Source organism: Vigna unguiculata, chromosome 10 (assembly GCF_004118075.2).
Source record: "Vigna unguiculata cultivar IT97K-499-35 chromosome 10, ASM411807v1, whole genome shotgun sequence".
NCBI lineage: Eukaryota > Viridiplantae > Streptophyta > Magnoliopsida > Fabales > Fabaceae > Vigna > Vigna unguiculata.
In genome coordinates, this window is record NC_040288.1 from 40258716 (window position 1) to 40282727 (window position 24012).

The 24012-nt window shown below is 29.9% G+C and overlaps 2 protein-coding genes and 1 long non-coding RNA gene across 3 annotated transcripts; all 3 read left to right on the forward strand.

Annotated features, from left to right (window-relative positions):
- Positions 1-1351: 1351 nt before the first annotated feature.
- Positions 1352-5650, forward strand: LOC114167167 (katanin p60 ATPase-containing subunit A1-like). Its single transcript, XM_028052157.1, has 7 exons — positions 1352-1577; positions 1666-2158; positions 3369-3575; positions 4000-4244; positions 4446-4604; positions 4749-4836; positions 5118-5650. Exons 1-7 carry the CDS (start codon positions 1456-1458, stop codon positions 5397-5399), a joined length of 1596 nt encoding a protein of 531 aa, XP_027907958.1. The 5' UTR covers positions 1352-1455; the 3' UTR covers positions 5400-5650.
- A 930-nt stretch (positions 5651-6580) lies between these two features.
- On the forward strand, positions 6581-7382 carry LOC114166180. The gene is made up of 3 exons (XR_003599864.1): positions 6581-6723; positions 7022-7093; positions 7200-7382. It is a non-coding gene; the product is annotated as an uncharacterized LOC114166180 (long non-coding RNA).
- Positions 7383-21474: 14092 nt separating this feature from the next.
- LOC114167448 (gibberellin 3-beta-dioxygenase 1-like) lies at positions 21475-23446 on the forward strand. The gene is made up of 2 exons (XM_028052543.1): positions 21475-21980; positions 22670-23446. Exons 1-2 carry the CDS (start codon positions 21505-21507, stop codon positions 23304-23306), a joined length of 1113 nt encoding a protein of 370 aa, XP_027908344.1. The 5' UTR covers positions 21475-21504; the 3' UTR covers positions 23307-23446.
- Positions 23447-24012: the final 566 nt, after the last annotated feature.

A 24012-nucleotide genomic window follows, 5' to 3' on the forward strand; every position in this document is an offset into this window, starting at 1 on the left:
ATCATTTAAGTTCAGTTTAGAGATAATAGAGATAAGATTACTTCATAGGTTATAAATGAGGATAAATATTCATCATATACCAATTTTGTGTGAATGAAATAAACTTAAACTTTCTTTCCAATGAAAAAATAAATATTAAATTATTTATTGTACCTAGTTAAAAAAAAATGACTTGTATGGATTGAACCTCCCTCACTGAAACCTACTTTCTTGTTCCTTTTTTTTTAAATTTTTTGAATGTCATTGGTATCAGTATTACTCCACCCCATTAATGGCTTTTACAACGGTGGCCCAACTTTACTTTATTCAAATAATAATACTCCAATGTTTAGATCAACTTATTAAAAAAAAAACGTTCAGATCAAAAACAAAAGCGTTTGATTCTACGTTTACTTTTCATACAACTCATCGTCAAAATATTTTATCATAAACAGTGCCATATCAACGATTGGGTAACTTCTACTTTCAACTTCTATCTATATTATTGGATGAAAAAAATAAATAAAATGAAGTTGTATATTTTTTAAAACAGTTTCCTGTGAAATATTAGTATTTTATTTACGCATTAATGTTGTATATAATGTTGTCGATCCAAATTTACATGCATCTTGCTGTTTATACTGCTATTCGGACAGATCACAGACCTTCATTAACATACGTGACTTGTTATGGACTTTACAAATCTAGTCAACCTTAAATGCAAGTTGAATGAATTTGATTCCATTGGTTAATAAGATAAACACACCATTTTTTTACGGGTGAAACAGAATGTTGAATAACGTTCATTGGGTTAGATTTTAACTTGACTCTGATATCATGTTAGAAGTGAGCTTTAAGCCTAATCCAATTTTACAAAACCGACTTGTGAAGTGAAGATTGCACTCACTTATATATTATGAATTGGCCTTACCTCTAGTCGATGTGAGATTTTTAACAAAGATAAATTTTTAAAAGTAAAATCGACTTATAAGATAAAATTTATTTATATTTATATTTATACGGTGTTGTAAATATTATGTGAAAAAAAATATTAAAAATAAGAATATCTAGGGTGCTGAATTTTGAATGGAATGACTTGACATGATTACACGAAACTCCACTCAAAGAATTCAAATAAAAAGGGAGAAGAAGAGAATAAAAGGACTATAAAGAGTTAGATTTTCAAAATGAAAAGGCAAAAACAATAACGTTACGTTGACATTTTATTTTCAACAGAATAGATAAAGAAGAAATAGAAGTGTAAAAAGGAATAGTTAGGAGAAACTGGGCCACTTCATAATTTACGAAAAGAAAAGTGGTTGTGGGCTGGTGGCCCCATCTCACTGGACTCAAATTCAAAACTTCAAAGCCCATCTAAGAACACCATCTCGTTTCGTTTCGTTTCGTTCCAAGGAGGAAGTGTCACTGTTAGGAACAGAACCAGAAGCAGAGAATCAGAAGAAGAAGAAGAAGATAATGGTTGGAGGTTCCTTGGGAGGGTTGCAAGAGCACCTCAAGTTAGCCAGAGACTACGCCGTGGAAGGACTCTACGACACCTCCATCATCTTCTTCGACGGTGCCCTTGCTCAGATCAACAAGTACTCTTTTTTTCTCTCTCTTTCTCTTCTCAATTTCGTGCAATTTCTGTCCCTTTCACTGATTCGTTCCTTTCGTGAATTCTTTCAGACACCTAAGCACCGTCGAGGACCCTTTGATTCGCGCAAAATGGATGAATGTGAAGAAAGCGCTTTCGGAAGAAACCGAGGTTGTGAAACAGTTGGATGCGGAGAGAAGGGCTTTCAAAGAAAACCCAATTGGGAGACGCGCCGTTTCGCCTCCCATTGCTGCCAAGTCCTCGTCTTTTGTTTTCCAGCCGTTGGATGAGTACCCCACTTCATCAAGCGGTCCTGCTCCGTTTGATGATCCTGATGTATGGCGCCCACCCAGTAGGGATACCAGTAGGAGACCCGCCAGGGCGGGTCAAGTTGGTACCCGCAAATCCCCCCAAGATGGGGCCTGGGCTCGAGGTGCTACTGCTAGAAGTGCTGCAACTGGGCGTGGTGGTGCTAAAGGTGGGGGTGCTACTAGTAGGGTTAACTCGGGGACACGAGCATCTGCTGCAGGAAAGAAAGGCAATGTTTCTGGAAAGTCTACCAAGACGGATACTGCAGCTGTAACTGTAAGTTTCAACTTTGATGAGGCAGTTTGTTGGACAACATTCACTGTATGTTGTTGGTTGGAGAAGTCGTTTCTAAGGATAGTTTTTTAATTTGGTTGGTGGACTCAACCGTATTTTGTTGGTTTATTTGCTTAATCTTATGACGCCTTAATTATTGAATAGGTTGTTCTTAGCATTGATAGGGTGTGTTTGGAGGAGTGGTTGCAACTTTGACATTGAATGAACATGATTTTTGTGAAATCGATTCTCGTTTAAACTGGTTATGTAGTGACATACTTTGTGTTTGGATTATCTTTAACTTTTTCTGTAATCTAGAATTGATTGTAAGTAAATGTGAGTTTATAGTGCAGTGTTTTTTGGTTTGGATTACACTTTTTAGAAAACTGGTTTCAACTTGTAATGCTGTTTTGGAAACTTGCACTCGAAGTCTATTTTGGATATGTTGTCACCAAATAGACTAGAGTGTAACCAATATTAGTGGAAGAAATAACATGACTAAAGTTAGAGCTCCTCTAGTGGAAGGTGCTTAGGGGTTGTTTTGGGTTACTAAAAGCAACTCTTCCATTGGAGTGGTCTCACATCACATGGTATTCCGAAGATACTTGATAAATTTTCTAGTTGCTTCTCTAAGCAACTCCAAGTAACTCAACCTTAATAATACAAATTATTTTACTCAATGGAACAATCAATATTATTTTCAGTAATGAAGTATACATCAAAAAAATATATAAAATTGTGAGTTGTTTGAAGTTCTTTAGAGTTTTTTCCACTGGAGCGTAGTGAGTGTGAGTTGCTTTGTGATGATGGGACAGAGTCGGATCACAAATTACGTTTTAATGTATGAAGCAACTCATGTGTTGTGCTTCTATTGGAGATGTCCTTAGTGTTGTGCAAAAGCTGATTCTAAAAACTTCAATGAGACTAGTGTCTAAAGCTTGGAAACATGTTCTAAACAATACCAAACGTCTAGCCAATGAGAAAAACATATTTGACTCACTGAGGCTCAAGTTGAGGCATGCCAACTCACCCTTAGCCTAATGCATCCAGGTGTTAATATTGTATTAGATCCACGGTGAAGTGTTTCTTCTTCATGTTGTGTAGTTTCTCGGATTATCAATTTGCCCTTTACATATTGCATCCCTGAGTCTGGATAGTTTGAAAAACGTCTAACTTCTTAGATATGTGGTTTTGTCCTTGCATTTGCTAATAGAATGGACAAAATGGTGATTCTGAAGATGGTAAGTCAAAGAAGGGTCAATATGAAGGTCCCGATCCTGAATTGGCTGCAATGCTTGAAAGGGATGTGTTAGAAACCTCTCCTGGAGTTAGATGGGATGATGTTGCAGGACTTACTGAAGCAAAAAGACTTCTAGAAGAAGCTGTTGTGCTTCCCTTGTGGATGCCTGAATATTTCCAGGTAATTTTGATTAAATTTCTATCTGAATTCTTGTAAAAAGCTGGCTTACTTAATGCTACAATCCAGTTATATTTAATAATCATAGTTTATTTTAAAACTAATAATTTGGAATTGTGGTTTGTACATGATACTCCAATTGTTATCACGGTGGTTATTTTAGATATTTGGTTTGGCATTATGATAACCTGCTTTTGCATACAATTTGGTTTCCAACTAAGCCTTGTTTATGGACTTATTGTTGCAAAATAAGTTCATGCTTCTCTGGTTACATGCGTATGACTTTTTGAAATTTTAATTAGAAATTTGTTTGGTTGATTAGGCCTATTCTATAAGAAATCTCATAATATCCGCACATTTGAATCTCTGTGAATTAAATGTCTTGGGGAATATTGAAGTTTGGTGCTCATTATTTTTGTTCTTTCAGGGAATCAGGAGGCCATGGAAAGGTGTTCTCATGTTTGGACCTCCAGGAACCGGGAAGACACTTCTTGCTAAAGCAGTTGCTACTGAATGTGGGACCACTTTCTTTAATGTATCTTCTGCAACTTTGGCTTCAAAATGGCGTGGTGAGAGTGAACGCATGGTGCGGTGTTTGTTTGATCTTGCAAGAGCATATGCACCAAGCACAATATTTATTGATGAAATTGATTCTCTATGCAATGCAAGGGGGTGAGGCTATCCTGTTCTTTAAGACATCCATTTTATGCAGTAGTCTTTCAAACTTTTTATGGTTCCCCAAAATGAAATTTCATTCAATCCTTTGCTTACATTACTTGTACACATTCGTAGGCTGTGTTAGCTTCACTTTTATTTTGGATTGATTATGGAAGTTATATTGAGTTCTGATTGAATTCACATTTACTTTGTCAGGGCATCTGGGGAGCATGAATCATCTAGAAGGGTGAAATCTGAACTTCTTGTTCAGGTTGATGGTGTAAGCAATAGTGCCACAAATGAAGATGGTAGCCGTAAAATAGTAATGGTTTTGGCCGCAACTAACTTCCCATGGGATATAGATGAGGCATTAAGGTTTACATTTTTTTTTTCTGCATAGTATTCTTTACTATTTAAGCTGTAAGTTATAAAAATGTACGATTAGTTATGTATGTTATAAGACAAAATCTCTTTTCTCTACGCTTTCTGATTCAATTTGGTGCTTTTAATGCAACACAGGAGAAGGCTGGAAAAACGTATATATATTCCTCTTCCAAATTTCGAGAGTCGTAAAGAGCTGATCCGGATAAATTTGAAGACTGTTGAGGCAAGTTGTGATGTTAATTTCTGTGTTGGCCATATATGATTTTCACCTTATAATTTTTGTTGTGTGGAGCTATAATTGATTTATACTATGAATCAATCAATTATGTTGACTTGAGCTTTATTCAATTTGAGCATTTGTGAAGTCAATAAAATTGTGTTGTGATCTGAAAGGGCAAGAAACTTACTCTAAAAACAGTTTATGTAATAAAGGGTAGCAGAATCATGATTGGATTATTATTACTGTTATTGCTGATGATGGTACTGGTATTCCACTTTCACCAGGTGGCGGCTGATGTGAATATAGATGAAGTGGCTCGGCGGACAGAGGGATACAGTGGAGATGATTTGACTAATGTGTGTCGTGACGCCTCCTTGAATGGTATGAGGCGAAAGATAGCAGGAAAGACTCGTGATGAAATCAAGAACATGTCCAAGGATGAGATTTCAAAGGACCCTGTTGCCATGTGTGACTTTGAAGAAGCTTTGGTAAAGGTCCAACGAAGTGTTTCTCAGGCCGACATTGAACGCCATGAGAAGTGGTTTACCGAGTTTGGATCAGCATAGAGACTGGGAAAAACATCAACCACGGTAGTGTTGTTTTTCTTTTTTTCCTACGGGTGGGTGGTTTGTATGTGTTGTTTGTTGATGTTTGATTCGTTTGCTGACGAAATTCATTGTAGTTTTATGGTATTGGAGGGATCTTCAACTGTTAATTTGTATCTGTGATCATTGAATTTTGATGTAATTTAGTCTGACATGATTTCAAAGCTGCTCTTATGCTTTAATATACACCAGTTTGTCAGTTTAGAATGTAATTTAGAATGTACATCAGTTTTGCATCTTATGTTGTTGTGCTTTCGTTTTGTGATGATATCTGTATCAAACATTCCGTCAAGAAAATTTTAGATGCCTTCAATGGTGTTTGTCTTTTCTTTGTGACGAGGCATTGAATTACTTGATTATGTCGCCATGTAACGGCAATCTCAACACGTTCTTCCTTCTTCAGTGAGAAAATCAAAGTGACAGAGGCTTATGATTTTGTCTTGTTCACTCATACCATCATAAAAAGTGAAATTTTCTTGATTCATCATGAAATTATGTATATTAGAAAAAATTAATGGCAGTTTTTGTTTTCGGTGATAGAAATTTTTAATACCCTTCCTTTTTTTTTAATAAATACGAGAGTAAAGATTGAGAAAAACTTACAAGTTTATACACACACAGAGGATTACACATAAAAATTTAAAAATAATTTAAATAGAAATATATTATACATGTATATTTCACCGTTAATTAAAAGATTGTGAGAAAAATAGTCATAATCCAAAATATAAATATTTCTATATTTTTAACTATGTTTACCAAAAATTGTTTGAAATATAGAATTTGCGTGGGCTATATTTTTTAATTACAAAAACTTTCACTCAACTATGGTTATTAAATAGCTTGAGACAAATAATAGAAACCCAAAGAAGAAGAAGAAGATTTCACAAGGCTTAATACTAATTTCCCTCTTCTCTTCCCAATGGGAATATTCATATGGACAAGTTTGGCTCTTCTTTCTTTGTATCCCCTCTTCTTCACATGTGAAGTCTCTGCTACTTCCACACAGTTAATATCCAACCTAAGAATAAGTATATACTTAATCCCTTCTCTGCTCTTCCAATTTTACCATTAATTCTATTAATTTTTATTATGAATCTATTTTGTTCATGTGATGTTTATGTTTGTGCAGATATTTTTAATGTATGCGATTTAGTATATTGTGGGAAAGGAACATGTCACCTTTCTTCCTCCGATTTACTCGGTTTCAGATGCGATTGTGATTCTGGTTGGAAGAAGCCTAACATTGGTTCTTTCCAATTACCACCATGTGCTCTTCCCAATTGTGAGTCATGCATCATTTTAATTATTCTCACTTTGATGTTAACTTTAAAAAATTAATTTTAAGTCTAACTTAATCTTACAAAATCTATGTAAGATGAGATTTACGTTCACTTATATACTCTATTTTGTGAAATTGAATTAGACATAAAGTCTATTTTTTAATGGTTCTTGCATGAAACTAATCCATGAAACCAATTCAAAGGAAGTGACTTTATCACATAGCATATGCAAGAAAATTGAAATTTGATTCCATTCATGATTCGAACAAAAGGGTATATTTGCTGAGATGAAAGGTGCAGGTACTGTTGATTTAAACTGTGGCAATGGTTCTTCGTCACTCCCTTCTTCTCCACCTACAACAGTGAATGATCGTAAGCTCATAGAATAGTTTTGTTAAATTCATTAAGTGCCTCTCTTGTTTAACGTTTTGCAGAACAAAATGTGAAATAAGACATGCACACTTTGATTTGTATGCAGCTTGTTTGTTGAATTTGTGTGGGGATGGAACTTGTGAGAGTAATGGCTCTGATTTTAGGTGTAAGTGCAATGAAGGCTCAGCCAATCTACTCGACGATCCAAAGCTGATTTGCATTAAGAAGTGTAAATTGCTTTTCTCTTATCTCATTTTGCTTAGTTTTTCCTTCTATTGCTCTTTCATACTTGTTTCAACATGTTCAAAAAGAAGGTGACTTTGTTCTGTTTGTGTAACCTATCTATCTTCATTTGATTTGGGTTAATAAAGGGTGAATTTTTATTCCAATTCATGACCTTAGAATTTGGTTCTTTAATTCAATTGATTAACACCAACTAAACCTAAATCACACCTATCTAAATACTACATTTAATCCAAATGTTTCTAGTTATTAGATTTGGAATCCAGTTTTTTTACTGGTTACAAAATTAGAATTTATCTCTATTTCTGTATATTCCGAAATTTAAAATAAATGGACGTAGTCTTCTTAATCCACCAATTTTAATTTTATTTACGATGTTCTAAAGTGATATTTGAAATGAAATATGTAAAATAATATAATCAACTAAAACATTAGTCTAAAATATCGTAATACTTACAAAAAAAATAATACATTTAAGTGTGAAAGATTATATTTACTTGTTTTTAAAATTTATAGTTTAAATTGTATCAAAATTTGAAACAATAACATATTTGAATTTTATGAAAAATTTTAGGAACTATTTAGCTCTCTGTTTACTTTTTATGTTATTTAATATGAAAATTGGACTGATATATTAATTCTAAACAATTCACATTAACGAAAATAATTGTTCAAAAATATTTTAATGAAAGTAAATTAAATATGTATAATGCAGGCACTTTAGGAGGGGATTGTGAGGGATTTCATCTAGGGTTTGACTCATCACCTAACGAAACTCAGCCACCGCCGGAAAAATCAGGGACTAGTGCCTCTCCTCCCACTTCTCCGACTGCAGGTTCTGTCAGAATATATTTTCTTTTATTGTGAAAAAATGATCATTTATAATTAATTTTTTTATTTTTTTTAATAAATTCTAATAATGAAATTGGTTGAGTGAGTAAAAGAATGCAGAAGTTATCTTCTTCATTTTGTGTGCATGGCAGGGTCAGGTGAAACGCTGCGTTGCATAAGAGGGCTTCATGTGCCAGCCATGTTGATACTAGCATTAATATTTGAACTATGGATTTAAAAGGGAAGACCAAAGTGCAGAAAATATCTTCAAAGTTTTTTACATTGTTCTTTTGTTTTGGATTGTTATTATTATGTATGATAAATTTAAAATTTCTATTTGGGTTCATCTTAGAGTAACCTCAATTATCATCATAAAAAATAAGTACATATGCGCTTTCACTAATTAAACATAAAGAAAATAAGTATATTTTATGAAAAATTTAAGGAGAAAGTATATACATATAAATTTGTTTATATATATATATATATATAATTAATATTAAAAACATATTTAATTAAATAAAATATTTTTTAACCTTTTAATTCATCGGTTAATATTTTTAATTAGATAAATCAAAATATTTATTAAATTTACATGTTAAATTATTTTATTATATTAAAAATTAAAACTTAATTTATAGGTATTAATGATTTAAATTACAATACTATTATATATTTACACTTTTAAAAAATATAATATAAAAAATTAATTTTTTCTTTAATTTTACTTTTTAAAAATGTGTCAACGGACGAGCCGACTTGTATTTTGACCTGTCAAATTGACGGGCTGGAAGGGCGTAGCTAGAATAAGTTGACGGATTTAAATCTTCAATTCAACTCGTTCCTTTTAAAACAGGTTGACAAGGTGGCTTGTTGGGCCTAATCCATTTTGTCACATCTATTGTTAGTCACAACGACCAATTTAGATATTAATTTACAAATTAAAAAATTATTAGTTACTAAAATAGTCACTATTATGAATAAAACATTATAATTGATTGCTAAATTAGTCACTAAGTAATTAGAGATTAATTTAAAAATTAATTCCTCCGGTAGTCAAAACCTTGATAGCGAATGTTTAGTGATCAATTTATAAACTAATTTTTTTGATAGTCAAAACCTTGATAATTAAATCATTAATTAATTAGAGACTAATATAGAAAATAATTCTTTTGGTAGCTACTTGGTAGTCGATGTTTAGTAACCAATTTATAAATTAATTTTCTTGATTGCAAAAACCTTGATAGTTAAATATGTAACTTTTCTAATTAGTCAAATTTATAAATTATAATTGATTGCCAAAATTATATGCACCATCGACCCTTCACCTTTTTTAGTTTGAATTTTTTGCGTCATTTGAGTCACAGTGGTCGACGAGGAAAGAAGAAATGAATAATATTCTTTTTTAAAAGTGTATAACAATACATCATACTGATTAACTCATCACAAATTAAACTAAAAATGAATTAATTTAACTTAAGTAATTTGTTAGTATAATTCAAAAATTTTGTAACCTGATTTGATCTACCATAAATTGGTAGATTAAATAAATTGAGTCACTTTAAAATGTTTTATTTTTTTATTTTATTTTATATATTTATTACAATATAATTAAAGTGAATTATAATATATTTATTATCATATAACTCTCTTGGAGTTATATATGAGGCTCCCCGAATATTTGGTATGATCAAGTTGTAAGTAACTTGTATGCATTGCTCTTTTACTATTGTGGTGGTGTTTCCCATTTTTTTCAAGTTGAATGAAACAAGAGAAAAGTTTGTCTCTTGTTTTGAAAATTTCGTGATCTGGCATATCCTGAAATACCTAAAAAATTTATAGAATTTGGTGAAGTGATGTGAAAGTGGATTATCTAGCAAGCATTATCATGTTTTTTCCTTTGAAATGGGAGGGCCGACGGCACTTGCATCGTTTCCACCTTCTTCTTCAAATAATCTTTCACCATTCATGCATTATAGGGTCACTAACGAATTTAGATTCTCTGTTGATTTTTTTTTCTATTTTTTTACCTTGTTTTCATAATACATTTATTATCACTATTTTTAATATTTTAAAATATATTAAATAGATATTTAAAATATCAACACAGTGTATTTTAATACTCAGCAGAAAATAACACCAAAAAAATTAATAGAGAATCCAGACTCGTCACTGACCTCAAATATCACTTTTCTAAAAAAGATTAAGAATTATAAAACCTTTTTAGGTTCAATGCTAAACAAAATATTTATGGAACGTGAAGTTATATAACGTTGTCATGCACTTCTGAATATTTGTTCTTTTGTGCTTGCAGATCCAGTGTGATAGCACTCTTTGTGGTTAGGTCATATGTTGAAAAAGAAAAAGTTATTCACCATTTTTTTCCAAGGCCTCACTGTAGCAAAGTCTTTTCAATATGTTACCATAACTTGAAAATGACTAAAGTGATTTTCTATAATTACTCTGCCTTGGCTCGTCACGTATATATATACTTCAGTCACAAGGTTCTTAATTAGGTTTACATATAACCGAATGTTTTCATTACTTTTTAGAAAAAAATATGTTTTGTTGTTTTTTTTTACATGGATTTACCCCATGTGAGGTGTGATAATTCCAAATGTTATTGGATGTGACACTATTTTAAATCACAATAAAATAGGTGAACAAAATTAACTATATTATTCTAAAAATATATTTACAATAAAAAGTAAATTGAATAGTTTAGTTTTAAAAAATTAACATTTACGGTTACAGTTCTGTCAACTATTCAATAACTCAAAATTATTTTATTGATGAAACACATAGTAGTACATAAGTCAAAGGTTGAGAAGGATCAGTTCATACAGAAGATCGAGACAGATTGATTTATTAGAATTTGAAAATTTGACCAAGTTTGTTCTAACCGGAATTTTTCGAAATTTGACTTAGCCATCCCTGCTTTAAATTCGACCTAATTTGGTTGAGTAGGCTCCTACTAAAATTTGTTGAATTCGATTAAGTTGACCACGACTAAAATTTGGTTGAATTCGATCCGACTGAAATTGAAAGTGATGGTTTGTCAGGTTTTACAGGAGGGGTATCACTGGGGAGAACAACACCAATGAGATCTAAGCCTAACCACATAAGACATTGACATACAGGGACCTGCACTCGTCTAAGCCGGTTTTAACCATCAGCTCTGATATCATTTGTCAGGTTTTACAGGAGGGAGTATCATTGGAGAGAACAACACCAATGAGATCTGAGCCTAACCACATAAGACACTGACACCACTCTCAACCCAAAACCTTAGGGCAATGGGTTTATGGGTCTTTATTCTTATATAGTGCTCTACTTTCTCATTTCTAGCCAATGTAGGACTTAGAATCACACTTGGATTCCTAACATGGTTGAGTTGTTAGAGTTTTTGTGGACGACGAGAAGACCTAGACGAAGAAACAATAATAACATCATATACTTTCAATTATTACACATGACACATTTTGAGTAAATCCAGGTGAAGAGATCTAAGAACAAGATATTTTTTAAGAGACATCGAATTTGCCTTATATATATATATATATATATATATATATATATATATATATATATATATATATATATATAATATGAAAACAAAGAGACTCACCCCTGATGGAAAATAGTTAGGAATAGTCCAAGTGTGAGTCAAAGTCCTACATTATATATATATATATATATATATATATATAATATGAAAACAAAGAGACTCACCCCTGATGGAAAATAGTTAGGAATAGTCCAAGTGTGAGTCAAAGTCCTACATTAGATAAAATAGACAAAGTTAAATACTATATAAGAATAAAAACCCATAACACACTATTGCCTTAAGGTTTTTGAGTAAAAGTGGGGTTAAATCTCTTATATGTGTAAGACTAATATCATATAATCATATAGAATCACAATCTTTCAATGTCTAAAATCACAACACATACGTGAAAAAATATATAAACCCATCGTGTGAGTATATATATATATATATATATATATATATATATATATATATATATATATATATATATGTTTGATATTTATTCGTGGAGCAGCTTATTTTTTTTTTTTTTGCACTGATAAGACAATTATATCATTGGTTATTAATTGAGTTTTATTTGCATGCCGTAAATAATGAGACATAAGTGTAATTACATATGTTTAACAGTAGCATTAGTTGCATAGTTGAATGAGAGAAGAAAGAATGCGACAGAAGAAGGTGACATGAAAATGGAGTTTATATTTATGTTGAATATTTTCTTAATGAAAATGATTAGCTTTGCAATTGCAAATAAAGAAAAAGATAAACAAAGTGGGGTGGGCTTCTCTAAAGTCAGACACTGTACGACTCACAAATTTTTTTATTGCGTTTTCTCTGTACAGTGCAAACGGAAATGCCACCCACGTCTAAGGTATATATATTTATATAATTACAAAAATCATATTTTAAAATAATATCACAAACTTTTCTAAATTCATTAAAAATATTATCTACTTACTAAAATCTATAGTGTTTAATGTAGGAAGTGGTTTAAGAAAAGTCTAAATGTCACGTCATCGGGTTGAATAAAAATAAAGTCTATGAAATGGTATTAATTATTATTATTAAACTATTAAATCAGAAATTGTTTACTATTAAATCAGAAATTGTTTGCTCTTAAGACATGCGACCTCTTTTTTTTTTCTTTTTTTCCACGGTTTGCAATTGACCTTCTGTATTAGCAACAGTATAAAATAAGTTTCAAAAACGTAAATAAATAAGATTTTGTGGGAGGAGATTTTTACTATCAACTGTTATAAAAGCCTTTCTGAAATTTATAACAGGATAACCAATAGTTCCTTTCTCGACAATTACAAATATTTATTTTAGAAAAGAGTTTGCCAATATTGGCACAAAATATATATATATATATATATATATATATATATATATACTTTTTTTTTCAAATATATTGAAAATGCCTTTTTGATGCAATTTGGTGTGGGTGTATAAATTAGTGAAAAATAAAATGTTTAAATATGTTTCTGGTTCCTCAAGTTTCATTGAAATTTGTAATTAGTCTCTCTTCAAAACTTTTGATCAATTTAGTTCTTTATCCTTGAAAATACGTAAATTTAGTCATTTCAACCAAATTGTGTTAAGTTTATCTGACGTTTCAAATGCATTTAATGATAGTATTTGAATTATTCACACCGTTTGACACATTTTTGCTTCAATGTTAACTCAAATATTATTATAAAATACATTTAAAATATCAAATAAACTTAACAAAAATTGATAAATTGATAAAAATGACTAAATTTACGCATTTATAAAGATAAAAGACTAAATTTGTATAAAGTTTCGAAGATGGACTAATTCCAAAATTCACTGTTTGAAAGACAAAAACATATTTAATCTAAAATAAAAATACAAACTTTGAAATAGAATTATGTAAACATTTTTTTTAATGTTGCCATAATATTGTTACAAATATAATAAACATAACACATAAAATATTTTACTCCTTTAAAATATATATATATATATATATATATATATATATATATATATATATATATATTTGTTAAGTTGTTTTATTTTTTTCAATAATGTCAAAAATTGGATTGATGTGAGTGTTTGATTTACTAAATTGTGAGTTTTGAAATACATAGTGAACTCAATCTTCCTCTTACATTGGATTGATGTGCCACGAAGTCATGTCGTACATGCTTCCAGTGGTTTAGGTGAAGGAAAATCGACAACAATTAATTAACTAGACAAACTTAATTAACTGTATTTAACTGTTCACAATAAAATTTATTCAAATATTCATGAGTTTTGAAATAAATCTGTGTTTTCAAGATTCGAACATAAGAGATATATTATATTTTAAAATTTTAAATATTAGATAAAAGAGTAAATACATAAATAAAATATTAATTTGACATGCGTTTAAGATTTTGGAATTAAGGAAAATATTGAGTTAGTGTAGGATATGAGGAAAGAAGGTAAAAAAAAAAGAATAAAATAAAGGCATTATATTTTGTCGCGTTGTAGAATGAAAATTTCTTGTGTTCAATTATACCCCTAGGACATGCCGACTTTCTTTTTGTTCCCCTTTCCAAATAAATAAAGTTGATGCATACTGATCATAATCTTAATTCCTATGCACGCGCATCTTCACTATCATTACAATAATATACCATAATTTTAATCTAATAAACTCATTTATTCACATTGATAGCTAAGTTATATATACGATGATAATACATTGAATTTGATAGACGATGCGATCAATAAATATGTATGACTTTTCTTGTGATAAAATTTAAAAAAAAAATATATATATATATATATATATATATATATATATATATATATATATATATATATATATATACTGTATGACCTATTGTCATCCTTAGCCAGACCATCGATTAGGCGGTCCAAAGACAAGTGGCCGAAGGTCGTCGGCTACCGGCTTCCTTGGGTTGTTGATGTTGCAATATTTCCGGAGTGATTTAAGGGAGTTTGCGGCCGGACAACCTTTGCCGTTCATTCCAATTGAACTTTGTCTCTACAATTATGGAGACCTCCGCCAGGCCGCACGGCCCTCCGGTCGGCGGCTGCAACAAAACTAAATCAGTAAATTAAAGTAATACAAGTCCGTAATCAAGTTTAAAAAGCAATTGGGGCATGATTAAGAAAACCTTAATCACGGGCCCATGTCAAAAACTATAAATAGAAGTTCAAGGTAAGTTGATGAGAACTTTTACTTCGCATTTATTACATCATTAATTGCATTTACCCGAACAGACTTGAACTGACTTAAGCATGCATCGAAACTTTATATACAGGTACCTCAATCGTCTGGACAACCGAGCGGGTGAAGGCCAGAAGAAATGGGAGAAAGAACGAGAGAGCGAAAGGTGGAAAGTTGTACAAAATGACTTTAAGGACAATTTAAGTGTTGGAGATATGTGTTTGGTTCCTGTACCAAAACAATATCAAAATTATGAGTTGGAACATGTCATGATGAAATTTATTGTTTTTTGAATTTATTTTTTGGTATAAATACACATTTGGTACCCAAACTTTTTCGGAAAGTTCAATTTGGTACCCGAACTTTAGGAATGTTCAATTTGGTACCCCAATTTTCTAAAGAGATTCAATTTGATCATCTCCGTTAAGTTGGAGTTAACACCGTGTCCGTACAGGACACATGTCAAGCCATGAAATCTTTATTTTTATTTTTATTTTTTTTCAAAAAAAATTATTATTTTTTTTTAAATTATTTTTTTTAAAAAAATGAATTTTTTTTTCCAAAAATTTAAAAATTGCCACGTGTCAGTTTATCATCGTGCCACGTGGCAGCTTACAATCATGACATGTGACAGTGTAATAGTTATTTTCAATTTAGTACCCTAATTTAAATTTTTGGTTCAATTTAGTACCCAAATTTTTTAAAATGATCCAATTTCGTCCTTTCCTAATTGAGACCAAATTAGTAAATAAGCTTAATTATAACTTATATAAACATGTTAAAATAATTGTTTTGAATTTATACATCAAATCACTACACCTAAATATTCAAATTATTTTAATCATAACAAGTGTAATAAATTTCATGTATAAAAATTACAAAGGTTAAAATGTAAAAAATAAAATAATTTAAGTATTTAGGTGAAATGATTTGATGTATATATTAGAAAAAGTTATTGTAACATGTATATATAGGTTGTAATTAAGCTTATTTATTAATTTGGTCTCAAATGGAAGATGACAAAATTGGATGATTTTAAAAAATTGGGGTACTAAATTGAACCAAAAAATTAAATTGGGGTACTAAATTGAAAACAAATATTACACTGCCACGTGTCATGATTGTAAGCTGCCACGTGGCACGATGATAAGCTAACACGTGGCAGTTTATAAATTTTTGGAAAAAAAATTAATTTTTTTGAAAAAAAAATAAAAATTTCATGGCTTGACATGTGTCCTGTACGGACACGGTGTTAACTCCAACTTAACGGAGAGGACCAAATTGAATCTTTTTAGAAAATTGGGGTACCAAATTGAACATTCCTAAAGTTCGGGTACCAAATGTGTATTTATACCTTTATTTTTTCATCTATTGTAATGTTTAATCATATTATCAGGATATACCTCAATAATTTGTGGTGTATTTGATACTCGATATGTTATATATGGATTTTAGTTGAATATTAAACTCATCTTAATTCTTGATTTTTATAATTGTTGATGATTTTAGTCTTGAAGTGATTTAAATGTTGTATATGGTAGAACATATTTACTAAAAGTCTTCCCACACCTATCTATTGTTATTATCTATATCCATGGTCTACTATGCTTAGATTTGTTATAAATTTATAATGTAAAAAGATGATTATGGTATGATATGTTGAAACATATCATAAAATAAAATGTAATTAATTTTAGTTGTTAATTAATTTAGTTTTAATTAACTCATATTTTATATGATTGATTGCTTTCGTGTTGTATCTATTCAATACATGAATATCTGACAATATGGATTCTAGTCAAAATTTAAATAAGTTCTAGTACCTCTCTTACAAGTTTCTATTAATTTTAAAAATATACATTCGAATGTGTTTTGATTATATCTAATTATATTTTAGACCATATATATATATATATATATATATATATATATATATTTTTTTTTGAATAAACTTTTTGTTATGTCAAACTTTTTATACTATAATTTATAATAAATTAAATTGTATATATAATTTCAATTTTTCGTTTGTCTCTTACAAATTTAAGAAAAAAGATAAATAATTATACTTAAAAAAAACAGAAGAATACCTTTTTATTTCAACAATTTTTTTCATTCAATTATTATAAATATTTGTAGTCCTTCTTTTATATTTATAAAGTATTTTGATGGGGAAAAGTTGTAAAAATATTTAATACTTTATTTACACAGTAATTTCCGAATATATGGTTGTGCACACAAAAAGTGAAGAATAGTATATGAATATCATGTGTGATGATGTGAATACACGATTCCATGTTATGTAATACGACCAATTACAAATTATCGGAGAAGTGCCATCAACGTTGTCCATTATTAGTAACAACTTACCAACATTTTTCATCCACAATAATATCTCATTATATATATATATATATATATATATATATATATATATATATATATATATATTTAAATTCATCTTAAATAATTAGATTATTTATTAATGATGAAAGGGATAACAAATATACTACAACTCAAAAAATAAAATAAAATCAAAGATAATAATAATATTTTCATTTATATTTTGTCACAAAGAAAAATTATCAAACTTATATTATTGATAGATTTTGTTGGGTCTTTTGGAACATAAGTCAAATCCACACATAAAATATTAACACAACTTTTACTCTAAAATTTTAAGGCAATAGATTTTTGAGTCTTCGTCCTTACATGATATTCAACTTTCTTATTTTTACTCAACGTAAGACTTAAACTCACACTTAAATTTTTAACGTGTCTTTATAAAAACATATAACACTAGTGAAACCTTAGTTTGTATAAAGAATTAATGTTATCTCTAACACAATTTTAAGACAATAAATATGAATCTTTTTTATTATAAAATATTATTTTCTTTTGTATAATATAAGACAAATCAAGATTCTTTATTGAATTTTTCGATATTATCCTGTACTAAACATTAAAAATATATATCTATATTGATATTTTCTTATATTTTGAAACATCAATGTTCATCTTCATCTATATATTTTGAATAATAGAAGAAGTACACAGAAAATATTAGAGTTAGTGGTGTGTTTTTGTGAATGAAAAGAAGCATTAAGATTGGTGATAAGATATGGGGACAACACAGAAAATTGTTGTACTGTTATGAAACCATTGCTGATGTCAAATATCAATAGGCCAACTAGAGGGACATGGAACAGGGAAAACAAAACTCCAATCACATAATAACAAACCAAAACTTCACTCTTATCATTAACACTTCATCATTTTCTATTTTTTAAAGTCTTTGTGATCCCAAATATTTTACTCATATATTGTTTTTTTTAAAGGACAAACTGATTTATGAAAACAATATTATTTATACTAGAATTTAATTTTAAATTTAATTTTATATTATCTTTAGATTTTCATTATTTTTGATGAAATAAATACATACTTTTTTTTTTCTAATAAAGTGATTATTTTAAAAAAAGAAAAGAAAAAAAAATACTGTAATCACCGGTGCATGAAGGAGATTTGGCAACGGTTGTTTTTCATATTCTTTATCGGATCCTAAACTGAAATATATTAGGACGAAAAAAAAAGAAACGGCTTTTCACCTCGTGTGTGAACCGAAGTCATAAATCTGCTTTCTGCCTAGTTTCAAATTGACCTGAAGTCATAAAAATATGCGTTATTCTTTTATTCTATCTAAACTAAGCAGAGTCTTAAAAAAAGATAATGCTACGCGCATATTTCACATCTCACTTAAAATTAAGTTCGAAAAAAAAAAACTGATGAATTATTCAGCCAATGCATAACTTTGCATGTGTAGTGTGAGAACAAAATTAAAGTATGTGTATGATGAATGATGTGCGATATTTTATAAACTAAAGAAGTTTATTAACTAAAAAAGTATTTTTTGGAGACACAAGTTATTGGGACAGATTTTTTTTCTTCTTTTGTAAGTAAATCCTTTTTTTCACCAAAAATAATTAGTGGGGTTTGTGTTGTACAGAAAAATTATATTAATCTCTTAAAAAAATTTAAGATTAATTAAGTTTTAATTTGTTATAAATTTCAATATTTTTAATTGACTTCTTATTAATTTTTTTATTTAAATTTTTATATTTTTCAATCGAATATCAATAAATTATTTTTTAATCGAGTCATATTGTTTCTTTGTTTTTCATGTAAAGTTTTATATGATTAGTATAAAATGATAGTGTATGTAAAATAAAATGATGAAAAAAAATAACATAAACTTAATTAAAAATACTCAAATTTATAAGAAGTTAAAACTTAATTAAGAAAAAAGTTACTCATATTTTTCTATAATAATAAATGATTGAATTTCATTTTTTTTACACTAATATCTAAATAATGTAATTGGATTGCTTAAAATACTAGTTAAACCTTTTGTGAAATAGAAACAAAAACATTAAATATGATATTTTTAGAGACTGAAAATGAAAGCTGGTGATTTTGTTTAAAATTAACAACACATTTAAAATATTTATAAAAAGAATACTTACACAGGTTGGTATGATGTCACATAGAAGAAGTAGTTTGGTGTATATTACTGTTATTTACTTTGTAGTGATGATGGTAACCACTCAAATGGCCCTATATATATTGTCCTATAGTGATGGGGAAGGATCACAAAAATCCAAGTTAAAATGGAATTAATATTTTTTTATTTTTTATTTTTATATTTCAAGACAGAGGCACATGTATAGAAGAAGGGACCCTCTTCTTTGTTGAAATCCTTTGCTTAAAGAAAGATTTTTTTTTTAAATATAATATGATAAAAGGAAGGGTTAATTTTTTTTTCCTTAACTTTTAGTGAAAATTGGAATTAGTTTTTATTCAAAATTTTGGATTAATTTAGTCTCCTAACTTTAGAAATACGTGTATTTAGTTCTTTTAACCAAAATTTGTTAAGTTTATTTGACGCTTCAAACATATTCTATGATTTGAGTAGTTTTTATAGTTTAATTCATTCTCGATTCAATGTTAGCTGAGAAACGCGTTTAAAACGTCAAATAAAATTAACAAAGTTTGGTTGAAAGGACTAGATTCACTCAATTAGTTTGTAAAGATGAGAGACTAAATTAGTTCAAAATTGTAAAAATGAACTAATTTCAATTTTCACTAAAAATTAAGGAACTAAGAACATATTTAACCTTGAAAACAAAATCATATAAAAGAATATTTTTAATATTATTTTTGTAATTTTGCCTTCTCTTTGCCGTATTGTTAACTACTATGTACTATGTTTAACCTTTCCTTTGCCTTTTCTTTTGTTCTTTCTCTTGTCCATGTCTTCCCTTGTCCGTCCCTCTTTGGTACTTGCACATACTCTTTTTTTATTATGCATCTGAAATATGCAAAAAATAATTATTTCTATACGAAAATAATATTCATAAATAATTCTGCCTTTATGTTTAAGGATTAATTATTTTTTTAGGCAAAGATGATATAATTGATCGTGATGCATATCAACTTGTGAAAGTCTAATTTATAAGTCTCACACAAGCTAAAATAAAATAAAAAAAACTCAATATAATATTTAATATGCAAATTCTCATGGAAGTTGATATATATATATATATATATATATATATATATATATATATATGATTCTTATTTAATATTTTTTTTAACATAACTATTTTTCTAGTCTTTACATTATAACAATTTTGTCATGATTTCATGTGAAAATTTATGTTCTATATATTAAGTAAAAATAAGTAAGACGAAATAAATATGTATAAAAATCAAATTCACAAATTCATTTTTGGATGAAAATGAGGTCTTTATCTTTAATGCCTATCTTAAAAAAATGAATGACAAAAAAAAAATAGTAAAAAACTAAATATAAACCTTAAGGTTGATATATATGTTTTTAGTGTTTATCAAACTAATATATATATATATATATATATATATATATATATATATTTTAAATTTTTTAATATTAAATTAGATATATTTAGTGATAAAAAAGACGATGAAAAAATTTCAGAAGTTTAATCTTACAAATAGTTTTGTAGTCAGCAAAAATATATAATATTTAACCAATTTCTCGATGCACCCCCAATATATAACATGGTTGACAATAGAAAATCAAAGTGTTACAGGAAAACTACACAGATATAGTAAAGGAAATAACTTTTATGAAATCCTTCTTTATTTAATTTTAAAAATAATAATTAGTAAATAAGATGTCAATGCCATGTTTACTACAGTGATGATAAATTGAATTTATTTATTGATAGAAAGTTTTGTCAAAATATAAGATTCTGATGCTCATTAATATTTTGAAACAATATGTATTAATTAACTGTATTTGAAAGATATGACATAAGAAAAAGAGAAAAAGAGGGATACAGAGGCATCATGAGTGGCACAAAAAAGAACATGAAAATCGAAAATCAAATTACTCTGCATGTCTGTCTGGTTATCTTATGTTAACATTAAGGAAAATTGTCGGCATCTTCTTCACCGTTCTCTATATATACCCTCTTCAATCTTCATTCTTTCTCAACATATCTTTCACTAACACAACACAACACTTCTGTTTCTTCTTCCACCATGCCTTCACTCTCCGAAGCTTTTCGAACTCACCCTGTGTACCTTCACCACAAGCACCACTCTGATTTCAACTCTCTGCAACAATATCTCCCAGATTCTTACGCATGGACACAACAAGATTCCGATGCTTATGCTGATACAAATGACAAGAGTGTTCCTGTGATCGATTTGAAGGAGCCTAATGCTGTAAAGCTGATAGGGCATGCATGCAGAACATGGGGAGTGTTCCAAGTTGTTAACCATGGCGTCCCCATGAAGCTCTTCACCGACATTCAGAGAGCTTGTCTTGCCTTGTTCTCTCTTCCTCTTCACCAGAAGCTCAAAGCCGCTCGCTCCCCCGACGGCGTCTCCGGCTACGGCCGCGCTCGCATCTCCTCCTTCTTCCCCAAACTCATGTGGTCTGAATGCTTCACCATTCTCGATTCCCCTCTCCACCTTTTTCTCCAACTCTGGCCCCAAGACCATGCTAAATACTGGTACGTAAACCCACAATATTATCAAATAACCCTAACACACTTACTCAATCTCTTAAATTCATCGGTTCTGATAATACTTGATAAGTTTACAGAAAAGATTCATTAAGAAGAACAAATATCAATAAGAACTGAACCCAACCACACATTTACACCACTCTCAACCAAAAATTTTAAGACAATGGATCTTTATTCTTATATAATACTCTACTTTCTCGTTTCAATCTAATGTGAGACTTAGACTCACACTTGGATTTCTAATATATATATATATATATATATATATATATATATTTATATATGTTTTTCTTCTATAAGTCTGGTTTGAAAAGAGAGGGTTTTCTGAAATTTGTGGTGAAGGTTCCACTACGCAAAGTTAGAACCCCATTTTTCTCAGCGTAATGCAGTTAGCAAAGATCACTATAACGACAGCCAAGGACCCACTTGCTTCCCATTCTCGTTTTCTTCAAACCTAAACTTCACTTCCAACATTATATATATCTTAGGTGGTCCACATCAACAACATATGTGTAATTAAGTTTTATTAACTTACATAAATTTTTTTTTTTTATTTTGAAAGAAAAAAGACGTGATTCAGAGAGAAAAAGAAAAAAAACTGATAAATGTTGTAAACAGTGTCGTATGAGAAAGTTTAATATTTTCTAAAGCTTCGTTTTTTAATAATTTTGCAGTGAGATTGTGAAGGAATATGAAGCAGCCATGAAAAAATTAGCGGCGAAGCTAATGTGTCTTGTGTTGGCTTCGCTCGGTATTTCGAAGGAAGACATTAAATGGGCCGGGCCGAGAGGAGAGTTCAACGGGGCTTGCGCGGCCTTACATTGGAATTCTTACCCGAGTTGCCCGGATCCCGACCGGGCCATGGGTCTGGCGGCCCACACGGACTCCACGCTGCTCACGATTCTGCACCAAAACAACGTGAGTGGGCTTCAGGTTCTGAAGGACGGTGAAGGGTGGGTGGCGGTTCCGCCGCTTGCCGGAGGGCTGGTGATCAACATTGGCGATCTGCTCCACATTTTGTCGAACGGGTTGTACCCGAGTGTGCTCCACCGGGTGCGGGTGAACCGGAGCTGGCAAAGGTTCTCGGTTGCTTATCTATATGGGCCCCCAACAAACGTGGAGATTAGTCCAAATGAAAAATTGGTAGGCCCAGGTAGGCCCTGTCTTTATCGATCGGTGAGTTGGAACGAGTACCTTGGCACCAAAGCAAAGCATTTTAATAAGGCTCTCTCCGCGGTTAGGATTTCGTCCTCTGTTAACGGTTTATTTGATGTAAAGGAGGATCAAAACAACGACTTTCAATTGGGCTAGATACATAGCATTAGCCCATAGCCCTTAGCCCATAACCCATAGCCTATGGCCATGAACTTTTTGACCCTTCTTGGTCAAATCTTGTACTAGCCATAAAAGGCAAAAAGAAAAAAAAAAGTTATAAAATAAAAATTCCGAAAAACCGTTGTTTGCTTAAATGGAATCTGGTTTGGTGGTTAGGGTATACTATAATCAACAAGAAAGTTGGAAAAAATAAAAATAAATATGACTGATTTAAAAGAGAAGTCTGAATTTAATTTTTCCATTGAATAAAAATAAAACAAATTAAATATTTTTAAAAAAAATCTGACATCTTAGAAGCTGAAAGCAATGGACTCAATTATACTTTGATGTATCATAAAACATTCAATAATTCAGAGTCCCTCCACCCTTCTTAGTACATGCATTTTTACTATAAATTCTCACATTATATAGAATTTTTTTCTTGTAAATTTGTTAAAAAATTTTATCTTTTTTCTGCCATTTTTTTAAGAATTTTAATTACCAGATAGTTTTTTCGTGGATAATTATTTTTTACAAAATTATAAAATTTGCAAGTATTTTTTACAAAATTTGTTGCAAAAAGTGTTTTATACAAATATTTTATAAGAAAATTGATAGCAATTTCTTGCAATTTTTTTTCAACAAATTTTATAAGTATTTACTACGAAAAAATTTTCAAAATAAAATTGGCAGGAAATATAGG